General features: G+C 42.2%; 1 protein-coding gene across 1 annotated transcript; it reads right to left on the bottom strand.

The window, feature by feature from the left end:
- Nucleotides 1-2,608: 2,608 nt before the first annotated feature.
- Nucleotides 2,609-20,509, bottom strand: LOC306932584 (scavenger receptor cysteine-rich type 1 protein M130-like). Its single transcript, XM_079514438.1, has 10 exons — nucleotides 20,412-20,509; nucleotides 16,818-16,936; nucleotides 12,352-12,393; nucleotides 10,581-10,910; nucleotides 10,142-10,447; nucleotides 8,867-9,148; nucleotides 6,529-6,912; nucleotides 6,099-6,398; nucleotides 4,604-4,942; nucleotides 2,609-3,205 (listed from the first exon to the last, which is right to left on the bottom strand). The coding sequence occupies exons 2-9, from the start codon at nucleotides 16,864-16,866 to the stop codon at nucleotides 4,872-4,874; spliced, it is 1,764 nt and encodes a 587-aa protein (XP_079370564.1). The 5' UTR covers nucleotides 16,867-16,936; nucleotides 20,412-20,509; the 3' UTR covers nucleotides 2,609-3,205; nucleotides 4,604-4,871.
- Nucleotides 20,510-20,598: the final 89 nt, after the last annotated feature.

Genomic DNA, 20,598 nt, shown 5'->3' with positions numbered 1-20,598 from the left:
ACCTAGAAACTCCATTCACACTTTTTATAATTCAGCTTACTGTGGAGACACATGCTGGAACTTTTTACTTTGAAATGTTTTGAAGTTTCTGAGTTATTTAACTTAAACGCCCAATGCATTCTCAATGGCAATAGCACAAACTTTGGCATGCTACTAGTCCTACATACTTACACCTAGAAACCCCATTCAAACCTATTTAGGTTCATCTTATGGTGGACATGTTTGCCTGAAAAGGAATCTTTGAAATGTTTCATAGTTTTAGAAATATAGTGCTTTCAAATTTGAGAAATGTACAATGGGGCTCAATGGCAGATATTGGCAAGTAAAGATTTGAGTGGGGTTTGAACCCACAACCTCCAGATCATGTAACCAGTGTGCTAAGTCACTGAGCTACTTGCTATCTGCCACAACACAGTTTGCCTTTCCCTTTGAGTAACAACACTTATACAAAAATAAAATACAAAAAATAAAATAACGGGAGATTTGTCTATTGTTTATTGTGCTGTTGTTTATCTCTAGAGGTTTAATGCTTATGAACCACAATGGAAACAAGTCTCTGGCTCTTCTATCATTATCTTTTTTGCTTTTTGTACACACCAAGCACAGTGGCTCACTGGGTACAGAGCCTGCCTGGGAATCAGGAGGCCACAGATTCAACTCTGTCTCTGACATATTGCCCCAAAATCATGAAAGAATGACATACTATAGTATGCTGTCTGAACCCATGAACTATAGTAGGCCTATTTCGTGATTTTCATATTTTTTTCAAATCCTCCAAAATCACAAAAAATGACATGCTATATTATGCCGTCCGAAACCATGGACATAGTACAGTATGTCGTTTTTTCGTGATTTTCATCTTTTTTTCAAATCGTCCAAAATCACGAAAAACAACATGCTATAGTATGCCGTCCGAAACCAAATATGAGAAATGTATAATGGGGCTCAATGGCAGATATTGGCACGTAAAAAAAAAGTCACTTTCACGGCAAATCACTTTCACCTAGAAACTCCATTCACACTTTTTGTAATTCAGCTTACTGTGGAGACATGCTGGAACTTTTTACCCCATTCAATATAGCATATTATATAAAGTTTTGTCACTTTACTTAAAGGTCACAAAGTCATGCTATAAGGTATTATAAAATGATACAACTGCTAATAACCATTAAAGAATGTTGCCACTTTACTTAAAGGTCTCAAAGTCCTGCTATAGTATATTATTGATGTTTATAAGACATTATTCCATTTAATACACATTGGTTGTAATGCATTATGACACAGACATTAACCATTAAAGAATGTTGCCACTTTACATAAAGGTCTCAAAGTCCTGCTATAGCATATTATTGATGTTTATAAGACATTATTCCATTTAATACACATTGGTTATAATGCATTATGACAGACATTACAGCACTTCTCTATGTGCCTTTATAACCACCAAAATTATAATAGTTATAATGTGCTGTTCCACTGAGCATAATAATGCATTATGACCAGCACTTATAATACGTTATAAACATGGTTCTAAGTTGTTATACATGATTACAAACATTTATAACGAGTGTTATAATGCCTTATAAGCACATTATAATGCATTATAAATGTGCTATAATGCATTATAAAGACGACCTTAATATAAAGTGTTACCAAAGCTTTTAGTCAATCAGAAATTCACAAGGTTGTATACACTGGTCAGTGTGGAAATAGGACCCAGAGACAGACCCAGCCGGGGACACACATTGCCGGGCAATGGCTGCTCCACTCAATTATCTATTAGGCTATTTTCAAAAAGCCTGAATAGGTTTTAAGTGCTCATGTCAATATAGTCGCTGCTTTTGGACTTTAATGTCCTTTTCACATGGTTTATTTACAGGCCGGCTGGGCTTTCCTCAGCGTGACAAGACAACAGGAAGTAAGTATTATGTGAAGTATATGAGGTATCAGGAAGTGAGGTAGATATATATATATATATATATATATATATATATATATATATATGATACAATCAAGTACAATTGAATAAATGTGTCAACTGTCATCACCTTGAAAGATATATAATGAGGACTCAATGTTTATGGTACCAAGACAGGATAAATGGCATGTGAAATCAAATAAGAAATAGTAAATTGTAAAATGTAGCCTTAATCACTCTCAACGTTGAAGTCATTGTTTTTTTTTAAATATTTTTTATCCCACAATTTTGCAACCCATTTTTTTTCACCCAGTGTCAATTATCTAATGTAATCCTGGGTGCTACACACTTCCTCTGCCAACCTGGGGGGGCGGGGGGCAGCGGACTTACCTCATGCTTCCTTATATGCATGAGGAGTCCAAGCTGCATCTTTTCACCTGACAGGGGGGGGAATTTCCCTGGCTGGCTGTAGCGCGTGGAAGGAACACGTTATTCCGACCAGTTCCTTTCCCCTCCATCAGGCGCCCCGGCTGGCCAGGGGGAGGTAGTTTAGAGACCAGGATTACTGCATGTTTTTTTGTGAGGGTACCTACCCTAGGGGACACGGGGAGAACATGCGAGGGTACCTACCCTAGGGGACACAGGGAGAACATGTGAGGGTACCTACCCTAGGGGACACGGGGAGAACATGTGAGGGTACCTACCCTAGGGGACACGGGGAGAACATGTGAGGGTACCTACCCTAGAGGACACGGGGAGAACATGTGAGGGTATCTACCCTAGGGGACACGGGGAGAACATGTGAGGGTACCTACCCTAGGGGACACGGGGAGAACATGCAAACTACACACAAAAAGGCTCTTTCGCCAACCCGGCCTTGGGTATGGGCACCGATGACGCGGAGGAGAGAACACACCCCCAGTGCCCACAGTGTCCCCAGCGGGAATCGAACCCGGGACCTTCTAGCTGTAGTTGTTTTTTAACCTGAACAGAACACCTTCAGTCTGTCCCAGGACCTACTGGACTGCATTGTTCCACACTCCCTCATTGAAGATTCTGATCCAACACAGGGAGATCTGATCCACCACACAGGTTGACGTGTAGAACCGGACCTCCATTCTGTTGAGACAGCAGAGCCACAGTCCAGCTGTCTACACACTACAGATGATGCCCCCTGGTTCCAGTTCGACGTCAAATCAGCCACTGGTCTCCACTCTCCATGGTATTTCATCTCCAGTATACCAGTGCACTGACTGGTTCCTTCCGCCAACCGCACAGCACCAGACTCTGTACAGAGACAACAGAACAGTAATATTATATGGGATTATAAGGGATGTCCTGATTTTCCCCCACTTATTTCGTTTCCGATCCGATACCACCATTTCTGTGTTAGCCGATACCGATACCAGTGTTGTGATCTCGTGTTGTGTTTACAGCTATCTAGCTATATATATATATATATATATATATATATATATATATATATATATAAATATATATATATATATCTCGTGTTGTGTTTATAGCAGACTCCTCACTCAAATGTGCACAAGCAGTTTGGGCAACTCCAAAGCAAACTCCACATGCCCCAACATTTTATTTACTTGCCATTCAGTATTTAAGTCCGACGTCATTTTGTAGTGCTACGTTACGTGCTATGTTTGTCCATGACAAAACAAATATATGATGTGGCGACAATAAAGACTATTATTAAAGGTGGTAACAGTCTTTTATTTTTGCTCAGTAAAATATTTCGGCGGCATATTTAGAATGTTTGCAGGCTTGAGTATGTTGAATCTAGTTTGCATTAATGAGGATTTAGTTGACACAATGAAATAAAATGGCGATGGTATTCCGTGTGGGGCGAGGAAAGCGCGAGGAAAGCGGTAAAATTAGACTTTCGTGGTTGTTTTCGTCTCAGATTTAGTCCGACGGAGCGCAGTATAACTCTATGGGGACACAAAAGCCACACAAAAGTAGGACCCGGTAGTATCTCAGGAGGGGGCGCTCACGTCACAGCTAGAATACTGAGTGTCAACCCCTTACCCCTGTGTGTAAGACACAAGGGTAGACTGGCATATTTGCAGATACCGATATGACCCGATATGACAAATAAGGGCCGATACCGATACAGTATTATAATCCAGTTTTAGGTGATACGCAACTCACCTTTTTAACCTTTTCACCTAAACGGTGATAACGAGTCGAGGCCATCATATTCGCGAATTATTTAGAGCAGTGGTTCTCAAAGTGTGGTCTGGGGACCCCCAGGGGTCCTTTAGGAAGTTTCAGGAGGTCCACAGCAAAACGAGGAACAGTTTTACCACTTTGACCCCATTTTGTACTTTGAAAATAGCCAATCTACAAGCTCACAATGTGTCCCATTACTGCCCATTTTGAGCTTGTAGATTGGGTTTTTCTTTTCTTTTTTTTACATTTTGGTAAAAACTCAAATCTTCCGTATGAGAAAATATTTTTCAAATATTTGTGTGCAGAATGCATGTCAATTTGGGGGTGCTTGACATGAAAATGTTTGAGATATACTGCTTTAGCGTTTTCAACAGGCCTGGAAATTACAATCCAACCTCAACAGACCGGTAGAGTTGAAGCCGAGCACCATTCCCACCCCATAACCCCCACCCGACCGACCAACATCGCACAGATTATGTTTCGTTCAGGTTATACCTTTGACAGTGAGAGAGAGGAGCTCGCTCTCAGAGGAGAAGTTATGGGGTGCACCATGAGAGAAAACATGGACGTGATAAACACAGCTGTAGTTCCCCTGGTGGGAGTGGTCTGCCGCCGTAAACAGGAAGGTGGCAGAATGACTGACAGCTAGCTGGGCGTAGGTGCGTGTCGTGTCGGGTCCGGTGAAGTCCAGGCGAAAGGAGCCTCCTGGGTACTGCGGCCGGATGGAGCATCTGATGCGGAAGCTGGAACCCTCAGACACCTGTCACCCCTGCTGCTGGCCCTCGGAAATAACCCCGTCTATGGAGGAGGTGATGGTCGGCTCAAACAGCAGATCTGTAACCAGACGAGAGGTAAGTAAGTAAGTATATTTTATTTGTAAAGCACCTTTGAGGACAAAGTCACAAGGTGCTGAACAGAACACAGAACAAGCAATCAACAAGTTAAAACCAAACAGGAAAACAGAGCACAATAAAGTAAAAAGACAATGAAGAATTAAACGAAACCAATAAACAAGGCAAAATCTCAAAACATAGACATGTAAGATGGACAGCATAACATTGTGGCAGAGTAGAAACGTCCGTATCCCCCGCCCCCCCCTCCCCTGTGCGCACCAACTTACATGTCCAGGGTGCTCCTTTGAGAACTAGCCCCAAAATATGAATGTGCACCCCTGCTTATTATGAGACAATTTAAAATGAAACTTCTATGACAGTGGTGACATAATGAAGTGTCAGCCCTTCGGTCGCCTGTAACCTTAAAGCTGCTATAAGCAATAATATTGCAAAAAAAATACCATTACAATTTTGTACAATGATATTATCATTGTACAAAATTGTAATGGTATTTTTTTTTCTTTCTTTTTGTCAGACAGCCAGCAATGGGTAAAACGCTCCCAAAAAATGTAGTCTCTGTGACACATCTAGGGGCCGCAATCTGCATTCAAAGATGTTCCTATAGAAGCTTTGTCATTGGTCGAAAAAAAACCCGGTCGCAATGACTAACCAATCAGGAAGCAGACAGGCAAATCGACCAATGACAAAGCTTCTAGGGAAATCTTTGAATGCAGATTGCGGCCCCTAGATGTGTCACAGAGACTACATTTTTTTTGGGAGCGTTCTACCGTTGCTGGCTGTCTGAATACCAAAAAAGAAAAAAAGAAAGGTCATTAAAATGTTGACATAGTATTGCTTATAGCAGCTTTAAGGCGTCTTACTGGTATATAGTTTTTGTATTTTTTTAAATATTTTTTCCATTTCATTCATGCTTTGTAATGAACAGTTTTGCAACATTACGTGATTGACATTGACGACTCACATGCTGATTGGCTATACTGTAGTAAGAGTAAATAAATCATAACTAGTGTCTAGAAAAGTACATACTTGTCTTGCATATTTAGTTGTCTATCTAAGCATATGAATATCACCAATTTGACTGACAGATTCAATAGAGTTAATAGACCGTACAGATCAAAGTCATTGCTAATTGTTACCTGAACACAACACCTCCAGTTGGTCCAAAGATCTACCGGACTGCATTGTTCCACACTCCCTCAGTGAAGATTCTGATCCAACACAGGGAGATCTGATCCACCACACAGGTTGACGTGTAGAACCGGACCTCCATTCTGTTGAGACAGCAGAGCCACAGTCCAGCTGTCTGCACACTACAGATGATGTCCCCTGGTTCCAGACTGACATAAAATCAGCCACTGGTCTCCACTCTCCCTGGTGTTTCATCAGTATACCCGTACACGGACTGGTTCCTCCCTCCAACCTGACATCATCCAACTCTGTACAGAGACAACAAAATACGTTTTTTTTTTTTAAAGTAGGCCTAATATGTTTTGTGAAGAGAAAAACACAATCAAATAAAAATGACTTTCACATTGTGCCGTGAAAATGTTCCATTCAGGTTATTACCTGCGACAGTGACAGAGAGGAGCTCGCTCTCAGAGGAGAAGTTATGGGAGAAAACATGGACGTGATAAGCACAGCTGTAGTTCCCCTGGTGGGAGTGGTCTGCTGCAGGAAACAGGAAGTCGGCAGAGTGAAGTATCTGGGTGTGGTTATGTGTTGCGTTGGATCCAGTGAAGACAGTGTGATTGACAGCTGGATGGGTGTAGGTGTGTGTCGTGCTGGGTCCAGTGAAGGTGAGCTGGAAGGTGCCTCCCGGGTACTGTGCCTGGATGGTGCAGGTGATCGTAAAGCCGGAGCCCTCTAACACCTGCAACCCGTGATGCTCGCCGTCATCGGAAACCCCGTTTGTGGACGGGAGGAAAGTGATGTTTGGCTTAAACAGCAGATCTGTAACAAGACAGAGGCGATTGGCTGAAACAGCTGATGTAGGCATTGTCTTACGTTATATGGATTTAGGAGAAAATGTAAGTGAGATCAAACATATCGTTGCTGTCGGGAGGAAACCTCATAACTCCATTTTTGAAGTTTTTGATTTTTTTGTAGCTTAAATCAGTGCTATTGAACACCCTTTACGTCTGTGTGTTGTTTCGGAAATATTGAACCAATGGAAAGTAGTAAAAAGTGCTTTGGACAAAACCTCTTAACTCCATTGGACCCTCAACATGTCTGCTAAAGCAACTAACTCCACCACCTCTCCCCCTCTCATGGAAGTAACTGACAATATATAAACAGTCTAAACTTTGATGAGGCAGTATTGCTTTGTTTAAAAATATAAGGTTTTCTTAATTTCCTGAACAATTTATATTTTAAAGTTTCTGAAAAATGAACATTTTGGAGTTATGAGGTTTCCTCCCGACAGCAGAGATATACTGCCATCACCATCCTGGGTGGCCTATACCCCTATCCAATTGTGTTATCCAGTCAGTCATGGAAACCAATTACAAGCAGCAATTACAACAGCATGAGATATCCTAAGACGGTGTTGCAAAAATCCACAACAATGTGAGTTTGAAAAAAGATCTATAGCTATATGTCTGTCTGTCCATCCGTCCGTATCATCACAGTTAGGGATCATGTATTTACTAACGTACAGGGGAAACTGTTCCTTTGTTCCAGCTATAGGTTAACTGCAGGTGGTCTCAAAAAACATGAAGGAAAACTGGCAGAAAAAGACTCGCAGCATGAAAGATTAAGGAAGACCCGCTGAGACTTAAGAAAATAGAATTTATTTTATTTATAGATGCTCATAATAAAGTGCTCTGTGCTCAGTCAGTTAAAATTAGCAAACGTTTCGGTCCTGGGACCTTCAGAAAATTGTCAATGAGACCTTTTTTCTTTTATTTCCGTTATCTTTTTTATTTCGGTTGATTATCTCATCTGCGTCACACAAAAGCTTACTAGCGAGTGGCCGCAGTTTCATCCACACAACACCGGCTCCCACGGCAGTACCATGTGAACAAGCATGGGCGGAGTTTTCAGCACGAGTGACTATTGAGCGAGCCAATGACAAAACAAAACACAGCATGTTCACGCAGCAATACGGAGCCAATAGGCTAGCTGCCAGCTGATAGGCTATTATACCAATGAAACGTGAGAATGGCCGTGATGTGTAAACGTATGCCAGTAGACTGGCTGCACAGAGCTGTATTCAATAGAGCGTCGCAGTCCCGCCTCCTACCCTGGACCAGGAAATGAAATCCAATGCATTATTCTCATAGACATTTCTTAAAGTATTTATTTAAAGACGGTTACGCCGCGGACAAAGCCAACTCGAGTCGTGACAACTCATGACAACACAAACAATATTTTGGACCAAACAAATAATTACAAAGAAGAAAAACAACAAAAAAAGTGTTGTAACCTGCCGTTTTTTTCTTCTTTCTAATTATTTGTTTGGTCCAAAATATTGTTTGTGTTGTCATGAGTTGTCACGACTCGAGTTGGCTTTGTCCGCGGTGTAACCGTCTTTAAATAAATACTTTAAGAAATGTCTATGAGAATAATGCATTGGATTTCATTTCCTGGTCCAGGGTAGGAGGCGGGACTGCGACGCTCTATACCAAATGAAACGGGAGATTTACAGAGACATGTAATCTGTAAATTACACATACACAGTAATCACTCTCACAAAAAAGGGACTTTATGTGTCCGGCCAGAGGTTGAGCTGGGTAAAAAGATTAAAAAATTAAAATGGACGAATGGCCACCCTGCATGTATACAGATACAAATTGGCATGAGGGGAGGAGATAAGGGAGGAGTTAAGCGTGCATGGTAAGCGTGCATGGGAGGAGTTGACATCGAGACAGAAATATGAAATAAGACACTGCATGTTTACTGTTACCTGAACAGATAACCGACGTGTAGACGGGGGGAGTACTCTTTGTTACACAGTCCCTCAGGGAAGATTCAGATCCACACATGACATCCCCCGGCGCATCTGAACTATCTTCAATTGCAGGATCAAATGAACTATATATGTTTGCAACAGCAGAGCCACAGTCCAGCTGTCGACACACTGCAGATGATATGTTCAGGCTCCAGTAACCGTCGAATTGCTCCCACTCGCCCTGGCGTTTAATCTCCAGTCCACCGACACAGTGCCTCACCATCCTGACATCAGACTCTGTACAGAGAAAATATGTGGAAAGCAACTAAGTGTTCTAGTTCATAATTTTGAATTATTACACAAGTATTGTACTTACGTATAATTTTAAGGTAGCCTATTTTTTGTTATTTTCCTTACCATAATATTTTAATATGTTTTACTCCTACTCAAATATTGCACTCTTTACTCTACTAAAATTTATGATTGATTGCAGATTTAGATTAGATTTACATTGCCTCAGACTTTGTCTCATTGCAATATGAATTGCTACATAGCAAATTGTTACTAAATGGCCATAAAACCAAGGCCATGCTATTGTCTCCAAACAGCCTAGTCAATGGCCCCTCAAACATCACCACTCTGGATGGAGTATCCTTTGAATGGGTTGAGTTGTACAAATATCTTGGGATTTGGTTGGACAATAAGTTACACTTTAAATACCACATTGATACCTTAACAAAAAAGCTAAAGTTCACGCTGAGTTTCTTCTACAGAATGTAGTCCTGCTTTTTCTAATGCTTCTCGCAAAAAGCTGGTCACAGGCCTCTTCCTGTCGCAGCTCGATTATGGCGATATTGTCTACCATTTTGCTAGTTCCTCAACTCTGAGAAAACTTGACCCCTTGTTTCATGCTACATTGAGGTTCATAACCAACTCCCCCTATAGGACTCATCACTGTACTCTGTACGCCCCCTAGTGGGCTGGTAGTCCTTGTCCTTAACGTCTCACAGGTTGCTACATTGGTATATTCTCAATTATAAAGCCATTCTTGGTAATCTCCAACTTTACACATGTTCTAAATTTGAACTTGTCCAAAACTCTCTCAACTTCAGATCAAATGCTGAGCTATGTCGTGCCCCCAACAAAATCAGAGTCTGGGAAGACTCTGATTTCCCTAGTGAGTTTTGGCTTTGACATATAGTAAATGTTGGTTATCTTGCGTTTTAGTTTATTAGCTAATTCCGTTACTTAGTTTTTATATATTAGCCTTTATTGGTTGCGTTATTATACCTGAGCAGATGAGTCCAACAGTCTTGCCCTGTGAGCAGGTCTTTCTAGTTGAGTCTGAGGTTCTACAGTCCAGCAGAGCAGACTCACTGCCTTCACACTGGAACTCTTTGGTCCACATTGGAGCCTTCCCTTCTCCATAGAGCGCCCCCTGGAGGACCGAAGGAGCCTCACAGCCAAGCTGCCTACAGACCACCTGCGCATCCCGCTGGTCAAAGTCACCTTCACACACCGAGACCCACGACTGATGAGACTTCACCTCCACTCTGCCTGAACACAAGCTAGGCCCATTCACCAACCTCACAGACTCTGGAGAGAGAGAGAGAGAGAGAGAGAGAGAGAGAGAGAGAGAGAGAGAGAGAGACAGTAAAAAAGTATCCCTGCCACTGCCAGAGATGCAAACAAAAGACAGACAGGCCAAAAGATAGACATTGTTTGTTACCTGAACAGATCACATCCAGGCCTTGGCAGTAATGCTCAGACTCCATTGACCCCAATGCTACACACTCCCTCAGTGACGACTCGGATCCAACGCAGGAAGATGTCATCCTCCATACATCGTTTAGGCGACACCATAACCAATCTGACGTTTCACGATTGGTTGCCCAAGTGGTTGGAACAGCAGAGCCACAGTCCAGCTGTCGACACAACACGGAGGATGACTTCAGGTTCCAGCCAGACCCAACGGCCACTGTTCTCCACTCTCCACGGTGTTTCATCTCCAGTGTCCCAGCGCAGTGACTGGTTCCTCTCACCAGCCTGACATCAGGCTCTGTACAGAAAAAAAAACTAAATTCAATAAACAGCAGTGGCGTGCACAGACATTTAGAGGGGCAGGTGCTCAAGTGAAAAAAGGGCACCTTGTGCAGCGCGTGGAAAAAACATATTTTTTTTTTCAAAAGGGCACATTTGTCCAGAGGGAAAAAATCTGTGCACGCCACTGATATACAGCATGATAATAATGATAACCAGTATGACGCCTGAGGGCGAGAAGCGACCTCGCCCTTGCATCCGCCTCATTGACGGCAGACTGCTGGGCGAGCGCTGGCGCTTTGGCATGGGGGGGGGGGGTCAAGATCAACATGGAATGAATTCTGTACTGGCCATATAAGGAGCATGTCTTGAGTGTACAGGGTTTGATGAGGTCAGATCAACATATGGAATATCAGGAGATCTAAGGGTGGTAGCGGGGACATTCTCTTGAGTGTACAGGGTTTGATGAGGGCACAGGTAGGGCCAGGACTACATTTTCGGGCCCGTTGAGAACTCTGCGCCCGGCTGCCGGGCGCGGCTGCACTAATAACTTTGGGGCAGCCCTATCTAGAGTTTGAATGGACAGTTGGGCCTGTTGAGAACTCTAGTTTTCGCCGGCTGCCGGGCGCGGCTGCACTGATAACTTTGTGGCAGGCCTGTATAGAGTTTGACATTTGAATGGACAGGTATAAGCAGGCCCGCAGGAAGTACTTTACACTCGCAGGGGCTGAGCGTCTAGTAGGCGTGCACGCGCATCATGCACGCGCATTTTCACGCATTTTCACGCGCAAACGTGGCCTTTACTTTCCCTCTCCACACGCAAGTTATATGAACGAACTGACACAGGCAATTAACCAGGATAAGGTGCCAATACTGTGATACAGCATATTTATTAGGCCTGGCCTATCTCTTTTTTTTTTCTTCCCCTCCTGTTTGAGGGGGGGCTGTGCCTGGGGGGAGGGGGTGCTACAGCCCCCCCAGCACCCCTACTTCCCTCAGCCCTGGGTATAAGTCAAAAGGAGACATCGAAGAGGAATGATGGAAGGGGAAGGATCAACATATGGAATGTCAGAACAGGCTCTGACATATATCCAAATATGGAGATCTAAGGGTTTGAGGTCTGAGGTCATGGTGTAGAGTTGCTGGCCAATATTGATGACATCAGGGATCTCCATATATGGGCTTAACTGCGACAGCAGGTCACATTTTCTATGACATCAGGGATATCCAGTGATGTCACGATGACCTGGGCACCATATATGGGGGCTTGCCTGGAGTAACCAACAAACCAACCAACCAACCAACATGAAATGCCTGCGGTCGCAAAGTTTATGTGTAGAAATGTCCATGCATTTTGACCAAAAATCACAGGAGTAGATTGATTTGAACTGTTTTTCATATAATTCAAAATGGTGGGAGAAAAATAAATAATGTTTAGCTGTTTGTTAATTTGTGTTTACCTGTTGTGTGGGGTGTTGGTTGAACATGGACAAAAGCGAAAGCTGAAGAGAAAAAACAAATAAGAATAATAAGAATACAAATAACAAGTAAAAATAAAATAGTTTCAGTGTAACAGAGTACATGTATGTATCCTCTCTACCAGTGTAACATGTTGGTTTGTCTGTTGAAATACAGGAGATAATGTCACGATCTGGTGGTGGTGGTGAGGACCCAAAAGCAGGACAGCCCGGCAGGTGTAGTGATCAAAACCCACGGTTGGGTATTTATTTTAACTTATTTAATTTATTTTACAGAACAGAAATCACAAATACAGACTAAAGCACCAAACAATGAACCGACAAGGACTGACTGGGGAACAAGGGTGCACTCACACACGGTTAATGCAATGTTCTGTGCTCGTTGGATCAATGTTGTGTAGTGTCATGGCCGCCCAATGTATTTCCAATGGAGGTCACATGGTTTGACCCAACATTGTGTTGTGTGAGGGGGAGGGGCGCAGTCGAAACGCCCCTCCCCCTCACACAACACAATGTTGGGTCAAACCATGTGACCTCCATTGGAAATACATTGGGCGGCCATGACACTACACAACATGCATCCAACGAGCACCAGAATTGCATTAAAGGTGTGAGCTCAGCCTAAGACTAATATACACAGGAGGGCTGATTACACATGGGAAACACCTGGGGAAGACGTGAACATAGAACCAAAACAACTAGAACAAGAACGTAGAAATGAAACAGCTAGATAAACAGAACATCAATCAAAACAAGTAGAACATAACATAGAAAAACAACATCTAGATGAACAAAGTCTGAGACCGTGACCGATAATGTCCTTTGTTTCTCCTGTTTGGTGCAATTTATTTGACATTCACAGGGGCGGGTGGTAGGGGGGTAACGTTATGCTTTCTATCAGAACACACACGCACGCACGCACCCACGCACGCACGCACGCGCACACACACGCACACACTGGCAGTGAAGTTGGGAAGCACATGGGGAAAGTGCACACACACGCACACGTGGCACGCGCGCACGCAGTGAAGTTGGGAAGCACATGGGGAAAGTGCACACACACGCACACAAACAAACTCACAGTTCAACTCAACATGTTCCTGTGTGAACTTTGATCCTGTGAGTCCAGAACCAAATCAATAAAAACATGACATGGTGACTTTCTGCTTTGCTTTTCTGGCACGATGTCCACAAACGTATCGATGCGCTCAGCAAACACAATGAGCAAATATGAGGCAACAACATGTGGTGCAAAAATAACTAATTTACAAGGTATAGTTCAGGTATAATTCCTTTTTTGAATTTGTGTCCAGAAGTGGTCCTCTTTTCTGGGCAGGAACGCCTTTTGGTGTTAGCATTAAGTTACGCTTTAGCTATTGAAAAATAGCAGATCTACAAGCTCGTAGCGTGCCACCGAGTGGCACGCTACGAGCTTGTAGGTCTGCTATTTTCTTTTATCCTGAAAATGTGCCGCAAATTTGGGATATATATTTTTTCAGAAAGAACGTTTTTAACTCAAATCTTTGCTTCTGGGGGGGGGGGGGGGGGGTCCCTGGAACAACATAGTTTCAGCGGCCTCTTACATAAAATGTTTGGGTTCCTTGACATGAAATATTGAGCACCACTGATATAGTAGCCTGGAACTCAACTATGCTTTTTATGGCATAGGCAGCTCCCGGCAGGATCCGCCGGGAGAAACTATGCGCAGCTGCTAGACATGAGACTAATTAATTAGAGCGACAGAGAGAGGAGTGTGTGTGTGTGTATGAGTGTGTGTGTGTGTATATATGTATGAGTGTGTGTGTCAATTTAACAAAGGTGCAGACGATCAGAAATCAGCAGAGAGTGAGTGATGTTTGCTCTACTCTATGCCGAATTGAAGTGCACTCGGACCCAGACTTATTTTTCTCCCTGGAAATAAAAACGTCTGGGTTTCCGAGGCTACCGATATAGAAACATAGGTATTTCAGAAAACTGTCAGGATTTAGAAGACTTTTTTTTTTTTTTAATTCAGGCCAAAATGGGTTAACACTCTCTGCATGTCCATGTTCTGACACATTGATGACTCCTGGTATCAGGAGGAGGTTGATTACATCTATACTCACATTGATGACTCCTGGTATCAGGAGGTTGATTACAGCTATACTCACATTGATGACTCCTGGTATCAGGAGGTTGATTACAGCTATACTCACATTGATGACTCCTGGTATCAGCAGGAGGTTGATTACATCTATACTCACATTGATGACTCCTGGTATCAGGAGGTTGATTACAGCTATACTCACATTGATGACTCCTGGTATCAGGAGGTTGATTACAGCTATACTCACATTGATGACTCCTGGTATCAAGAGGTTGATTACAGCTATACTCACATTGATGACTCCTGGTATCAGGAGGTTGATTACAGCTATACTCACATTGATGACTCCTGGTATCAGGAGGTTGATTACATCTATACTCACATTGATGACTCCTGGTATCAGGAGGTTGATTACAGCTATACTCACATTGATGACTCCTGGTATCAGGAGGTTGATTACAGCTATACTCACATTAATGACTCCTGGTATCAGGAGGTTGATTATAGCTATACTCACATTGATGACTCCTGGTATCAGGAGGTTGATTACATCTATACTCACATTGATGACTCCTGGTATCAGGAGGAGGTTGATTACATCTATACTCACATTGATGACTCCTGGTATCAGGAGGTTGATTACAGCTATACTCACATTGATGACTCCTGGTATCAGGAGGTTGATTACATCTATACTCACATTGATGACTCCTGGTATCAGGAGGAGGTTGGTTACATCTATACTCACATTGATGACTCCTGGTATCAGGAGGTTGATTACAGCTATACTCACATTGATGACTCCTGGTATCAGGAGGAGGTTGATTACAGCTATACTCACATTGATGACTCCTGGTATCAGGAGGTTGATTACAGCTATACTCACATTGATGACTCCTGGTATCAGGAGGTTGATTACATCTATACTCACATTGATGACTCCTGGTATCAGGAGGAGGTTGGTTACATCTATACTCACATTGATGACTCCTGGTATCAGGAGGTTGATTACATCTATACTCACATTGATGACTCCTGGTATCAGGAGGAGGTTGATTACAGCTATACTCACATTGATGACTCCTGGTATCAGGAGGTTGATTACAGCTATACTCACATTGATGACTCCTGGTATCAGGAGGTTGATTACAGCTATACTCACATTGATGACTCCTGGTATCAGGAGGTTGATTACAGCTATACTCACATTGATGACTCCTGGTATCAGGAGGTTGATTACAGCTATACTCACATTGATGACTCCTGGTATCAGGAGGTTGATTACATCTATACTCACATTGATGACTCCTGGTATCAGGAGGTTGATTACATCTATACTCACATTGATGACTCCTGGTATCAGGAGGTTGATTACATCTATACTCACATTGATGACTCCTGGTATCAGGAGGTTGATTACAGCTATACTCACATTGATGACTCCTGGCATCAGGAGGTTGATTACATCTATACTCACATTGATGACTCCTGGTATCAGGAGGAGGTTGATTACATCTATACTCACATTGATGACTCCTGGTAGCAGGAGGTTGATTACAGCTATACTCACATTGATGACTCCTGGTATCAGGAGGTTGATTACATCTATACTCACATTGATGACTCCTGGTATCAGGAGGAGGTTGATTACATCTATACTCACATTGATGACTCCTGGTATCAGGAGGTTGATTACAGCTATACTCACATTGATGACGCCTGGTATCAGGAGGTTGATTACAGCTATACTCACATTGATGACTCCTGGTATCAGGAGGTTGATTACAGCTATACTCACATTGATGACTCCTGGTATCAGGAGGTTGATTATAGCTATACTCACATTGATGACTCCTGGTATCAGGAGGTTGATTACATCTATACTCACATTGATGACTCCTGGTATCAGGAGGAGGTTGATTACATCTATACTCACATTGATGACTCCTGGTATCAGGAGGTTGATTACAGCTATACTCACATTGATGACTCCTGGTATCAGGAGGTTGATTATAGCTATACTCACATTGATGACTCCTGGTATCAGGAGGTTGATTACATCTATACTCACATTGATGACTCCTGGTATCAGGAGGAGGTTGATTACATCTATACTCACATTGATGACTCCTGGTATCAGGTTGATTACAGCTATACTCACATTGATGACTCCTGGTATCAGGAGGTTGATTACAGCTATACTCACATTGATGACTCCTGGTATCAGGAGGTTGATTACAGCTATACTCACATTGATGACTCCTGGTATCAGGAGGTTGATTACAGCTATACGCACAGTGCAGCAGCAGCGCGCTCACACTCAGCCACAGAACCGGAGGAGGTTGATTACATCTATACTCACAGGGCAGCAGCAGCAGCGCGGTCACACTCAGCCACAGAACCGTCTTCATCCTTCCGTCTGTCTGTCTCTGCTGAAGCTACACACATACAACCTTCACCCACTGCATTCTGACACTGCCTCTGTGCACGCACGCACGCACGCACTCACAGATAGAGAGAGAGAGAGAGAGAGAGAGATAGATTAGTGTAAGGTTGGGTAAACACAAACCACAATCACTTTTTATTTGTGCAGTTTCCTAATCTCAATGCAAGGACGTTGTAAGCTTGCAGACTGGCTATTTTCACAATTTGCCTCTTCCTTAGGTAGCCTGGCCTAATATTTGACAATTTGTTTGAAATATTCAATAGTTATAGTTTGTTGATTACTTTTGACGCAGTTTAGCGGTATTAAAAGTGGTTAAATTGTCACTTTAGAATTGTGCAGAACTGCAGATAACATCATACTGATAAGTCCATAGACTTAACTGCAGATAACATCATACTGATAAGTCCATAGACTTAACTGCAGATAACATCATACTGATAAGTCCATAGACTTAACTGCAGATAACATCATACTGATAAGTCCATAGACTTAACTGCAGATAACATCATACTGATAAGTCCATAGACTTAACTACAGATAACATCATACTGATAAGTCCATAGACTTAACTGCAGATAACATCATACTGATAAGTCCATAGACTTGGCTGCATGGCGAACCTCTTTGAGGGGCGCCGGACCCTCCTATATATGTCCAGCTTTTAGTGTATGCGTGAACACAAACGTCCCTACACAATTTTGAGAGTTTGTGTGAACACAAACATTGCGTAACATTGAAGATGAAGGTGATGGCGCAAATTCTTGCTTGGCCGAAATTAGATGATGTATGATGATAAGAGCGCCTCTCACTTCACACGGGTGTGATTTCTTTTGTTAAAAGGACTCTAAACAAACATTACAAGTTCATGGACTTAATTGGCCTGGGCAGGCTTAAGGCTCATACATAGTCTGGATTTTCGGTGGTGAGGTGACCAACGAACTACATGACGTCACGAGCTGCGGTGAAGAGCAAACCACCACCACCGTTCCAGCCCTTCTCTCTGTTTTTACGCACCACCGCTCAACGTTATTTCAGCTCTGGTGGTCAGCTCACCACCGAAAATCCAGACTATGTATGAGCCTTTAGCGGTCCAGGCACCTTGGCTGGTAATCCAGCATGACAGTGGGTCGCGGGTTCGAGTCCCGATCCCGACGAAGTTTACTGTCCCCCCCCCCCCCCCCCCCCCTTATTTGACTAAATTTGAAAAATAAAATTCAGAGATTGGATGTGTTTGCTCAAGGCTGCACTGACTTGTAACAAATCAACAAATGACTTAAATGACTGGCTTCCCCCCAGTAGGCCTCCTTCACATTCAGTAGATCCTGTGATCTATGACACACAGCCCCATGCTCGAATGCCCCCGCCCCCCTGTCAAAAACAGCTAAAATCCCTAAAACGAAAGAAAGCAGCAAATGGAAAAAACATTAACACTTATCTTTTACTTTCTCTAATAACAACCTAAAACATGAGCCTTGGTTGAAAAAAAACTAAAGTTGTCCTTTAATCCCCAGGTACTAATTTAGACGGAAGTTAAAGTCCTTTAATTCCCAGGTAGTTAAACTAAAGTTGTCCTTTAATCCCCAGGTACTAATTTAGACGTTAGTTAAAGTCCTTTAATCCCCAGGTAGTTAAACTAAAGTTGTCCTTTAATCCCCAGGTACTAATTTAGACAGAAGTTAAAGTCCTTTAATCCCCAGGTAGTTAAACTAAAGTTGTCCTTTAATCCCCAGGTACTAATTTAGACAGAAGTTAAAGTCCTTTAATCCCCAGGTAGTTAAACTAAAGTTGTCCTTTAATCCCCAGGTACTAATTTAGACGGAAGTTAAAGTCCTTTAATTCCCAGGTAGTTAAACTAAAGTTGTCCTTTAATCCCCAGGTACTAATTTAGACGGAAGTTAAAGTCCTTTAATCCCCAGGTAGTTAAACTAAAGTTGTCCTTTAATCCCCAGGTACTAATTTAGACGGAAGTTAAAGTCCTTTAATTCCCAGGTAGTTAAACTAAAGTTGTCCTTTAATCCCCAGGTACTAATTTAGACGGAAGTTAAAGTCCTTTAATTCCCAGGTAGTTAAACTAAAGTTGTCCTTTAATCCCCAGGTACTAATTTAGACGGAAGTTAAAGTCCTTTAATTCCCAGGTAGTTAAACTAAAGTTGTCCTTTAATCCCCAGGTACTAATTTAGACGGAAGTTAAAGTCCTTTAATCCCCAGGTAGTTAAACTAAAGTTGTCCTTTAATCCCCAGGTACTAATTTAGACGGAAGTTAAAGTCCTTTAATCCCCAGGTAGTTAAACTAAAGTTGTCCTTTAATCCCCAGGTACTAATTTAGACGGAAGTTAAAGTCCTTTAATCCCCAGGTAGTTAAACTAAAGTTGTCCTTTAATCCCCAGGTACTAATTTAGACGGAAGTTAAAGTCCTTTAATTCCCAGGTAGTTAAACTAAAGTTGTCCTTTAATCCCCAGGTACTAATTTAGACGTTAGTTAAAGTCCTTTAATCCCCAGGTAGTTAAACTAAAGTTGTCCTTTAATCCCCAGGTACTAATTTAGACGGAAGTTAAAGTCCTTTAATCCCCAGGTAGTTAAACTAAAGTTGTCCTTTAATCCCCAGGTACTAATTTAGACAGAAGTTAAAGTCCTTTAATCCCCAGGTAGTTAAACTAAAGTTGTCCTTTAATCCCCAGGTACTAATTTAGACGGAAGTTAAAGTCCTTTAATTCCCAGGTAGTTAAACTAAAGTTGTCCTTTAATCCCCAGGTACTAATTTAGACGGAAGTTAAAGTCCTTTAATTCCCAGGTAGTTAAACTAAAGTTGTCCTTTAATCCCCAGGTACTAATTTAGACGGAAGTTAAAGTCCTTTAATCCCCAGGTAGTTAAACTAAAGTTGTCCTTTAATCCCCAGGTACTAATTTAGACGGAAGTTAAAGTCCTTTAATTCCCAGGTAGTTAAACTAAAGTTGTCCTTTAATCCCCAGGTACTAATTTAGACGGAAGTTAAAGTCCTTTAATTCCCAGGTAGTTAAACTAAAGTTGTCCTTTAATCCCCAGGTACTAATTTAGACGGAAGTTAAAGTCCTTTAATTCCCAGGTAGTTAAACTAAAGTTGTCCTTTAATCCCCAGGTACTAATTTAGACGGAAGTTAAAGTCCTTTAATCCCCAGGTAGTTAAACTAAAGTTGTCCTTTAATCCCCAGGTAGTTAAACTAAAGTTGTCCTTTAATCCCCAGGTACTAATTTAGACGGAAGTTAAAGTCCTTTAATCCCCAGGTAGTTAAACTAAAGTTGTCCTTTAATCCCCAGGTACTAATTTAGACGGAAGTTAAAGTGGGTCATGTTTGCAAGTGTAACAGCTGAAATCAATAATAGCCAGTATCAGTATTCCGATATTAACCTGCAGGCCGCATGTGGCTCCCGAGCCACTTGTAAACCAAGTACCACCTCAGAAAAAATACCTCTCCAGGTACCACCATTATAACTTAATGTTAAAATACAGTAGAGCAGACTTCTGGCCTACCCATATTCAGCTATATCACACAGGAGGCAAACGTAGTCCCAATAAGAATTTGATTCAAGAACTTGGAGCTTCTTCTCTCTGGTTTCAGTTTGTTTGTGTGGCCTTTTAAACCCTTCAGGTGTTCCTAATTAGCAGCGGCCATTTTGCTGCTGCACTCTGGGAAGTGTAGTGTTGGCCATATATGGAA

The sequence above is a fragment of the Electrona antarctica genome (genome assembly GCF_951216825.1).
Source record: "Electrona antarctica genome assembly, chromosome: 11".
Taxonomy (NCBI): Eukaryota; Metazoa; Chordata; class Actinopteri; order Myctophiformes; family Myctophidae; genus Electrona; species Electrona antarctica.
The sequence above is the reverse complement of the archived record's forward strand: the minus strand, read 5'-3'. Positions and strand labels throughout refer to the sequence as shown.

What these genes read in the sequence shown, in the direction of transcription:
- LOC306932584 (XM_079514438.1), bottom strand. Translation starts at nt 16,866, where the DNA reads ATGAAGACGGTTCTGTGGCTGAGTGTGACCGCGCTGCTGCTGCTGCCC. An exon ending in CACGTCGGTTATCTGTTCAG is followed by an intron (nt 6,913 to 8,866) that starts GTAACAGTAAAC and finishes GTCTTGTTACAG; the next exon opens with ATCTGCTGTTTAAGCCAAAC. An exon ending in CCTCTCTGTCACTGTCGCAG is followed by an intron (nt 6,399 to 6,528) that starts GTAATAACCTGA and finishes GTCTCTGTACAG; the next exon opens with AGTTGGATGATGTCAGGTTG.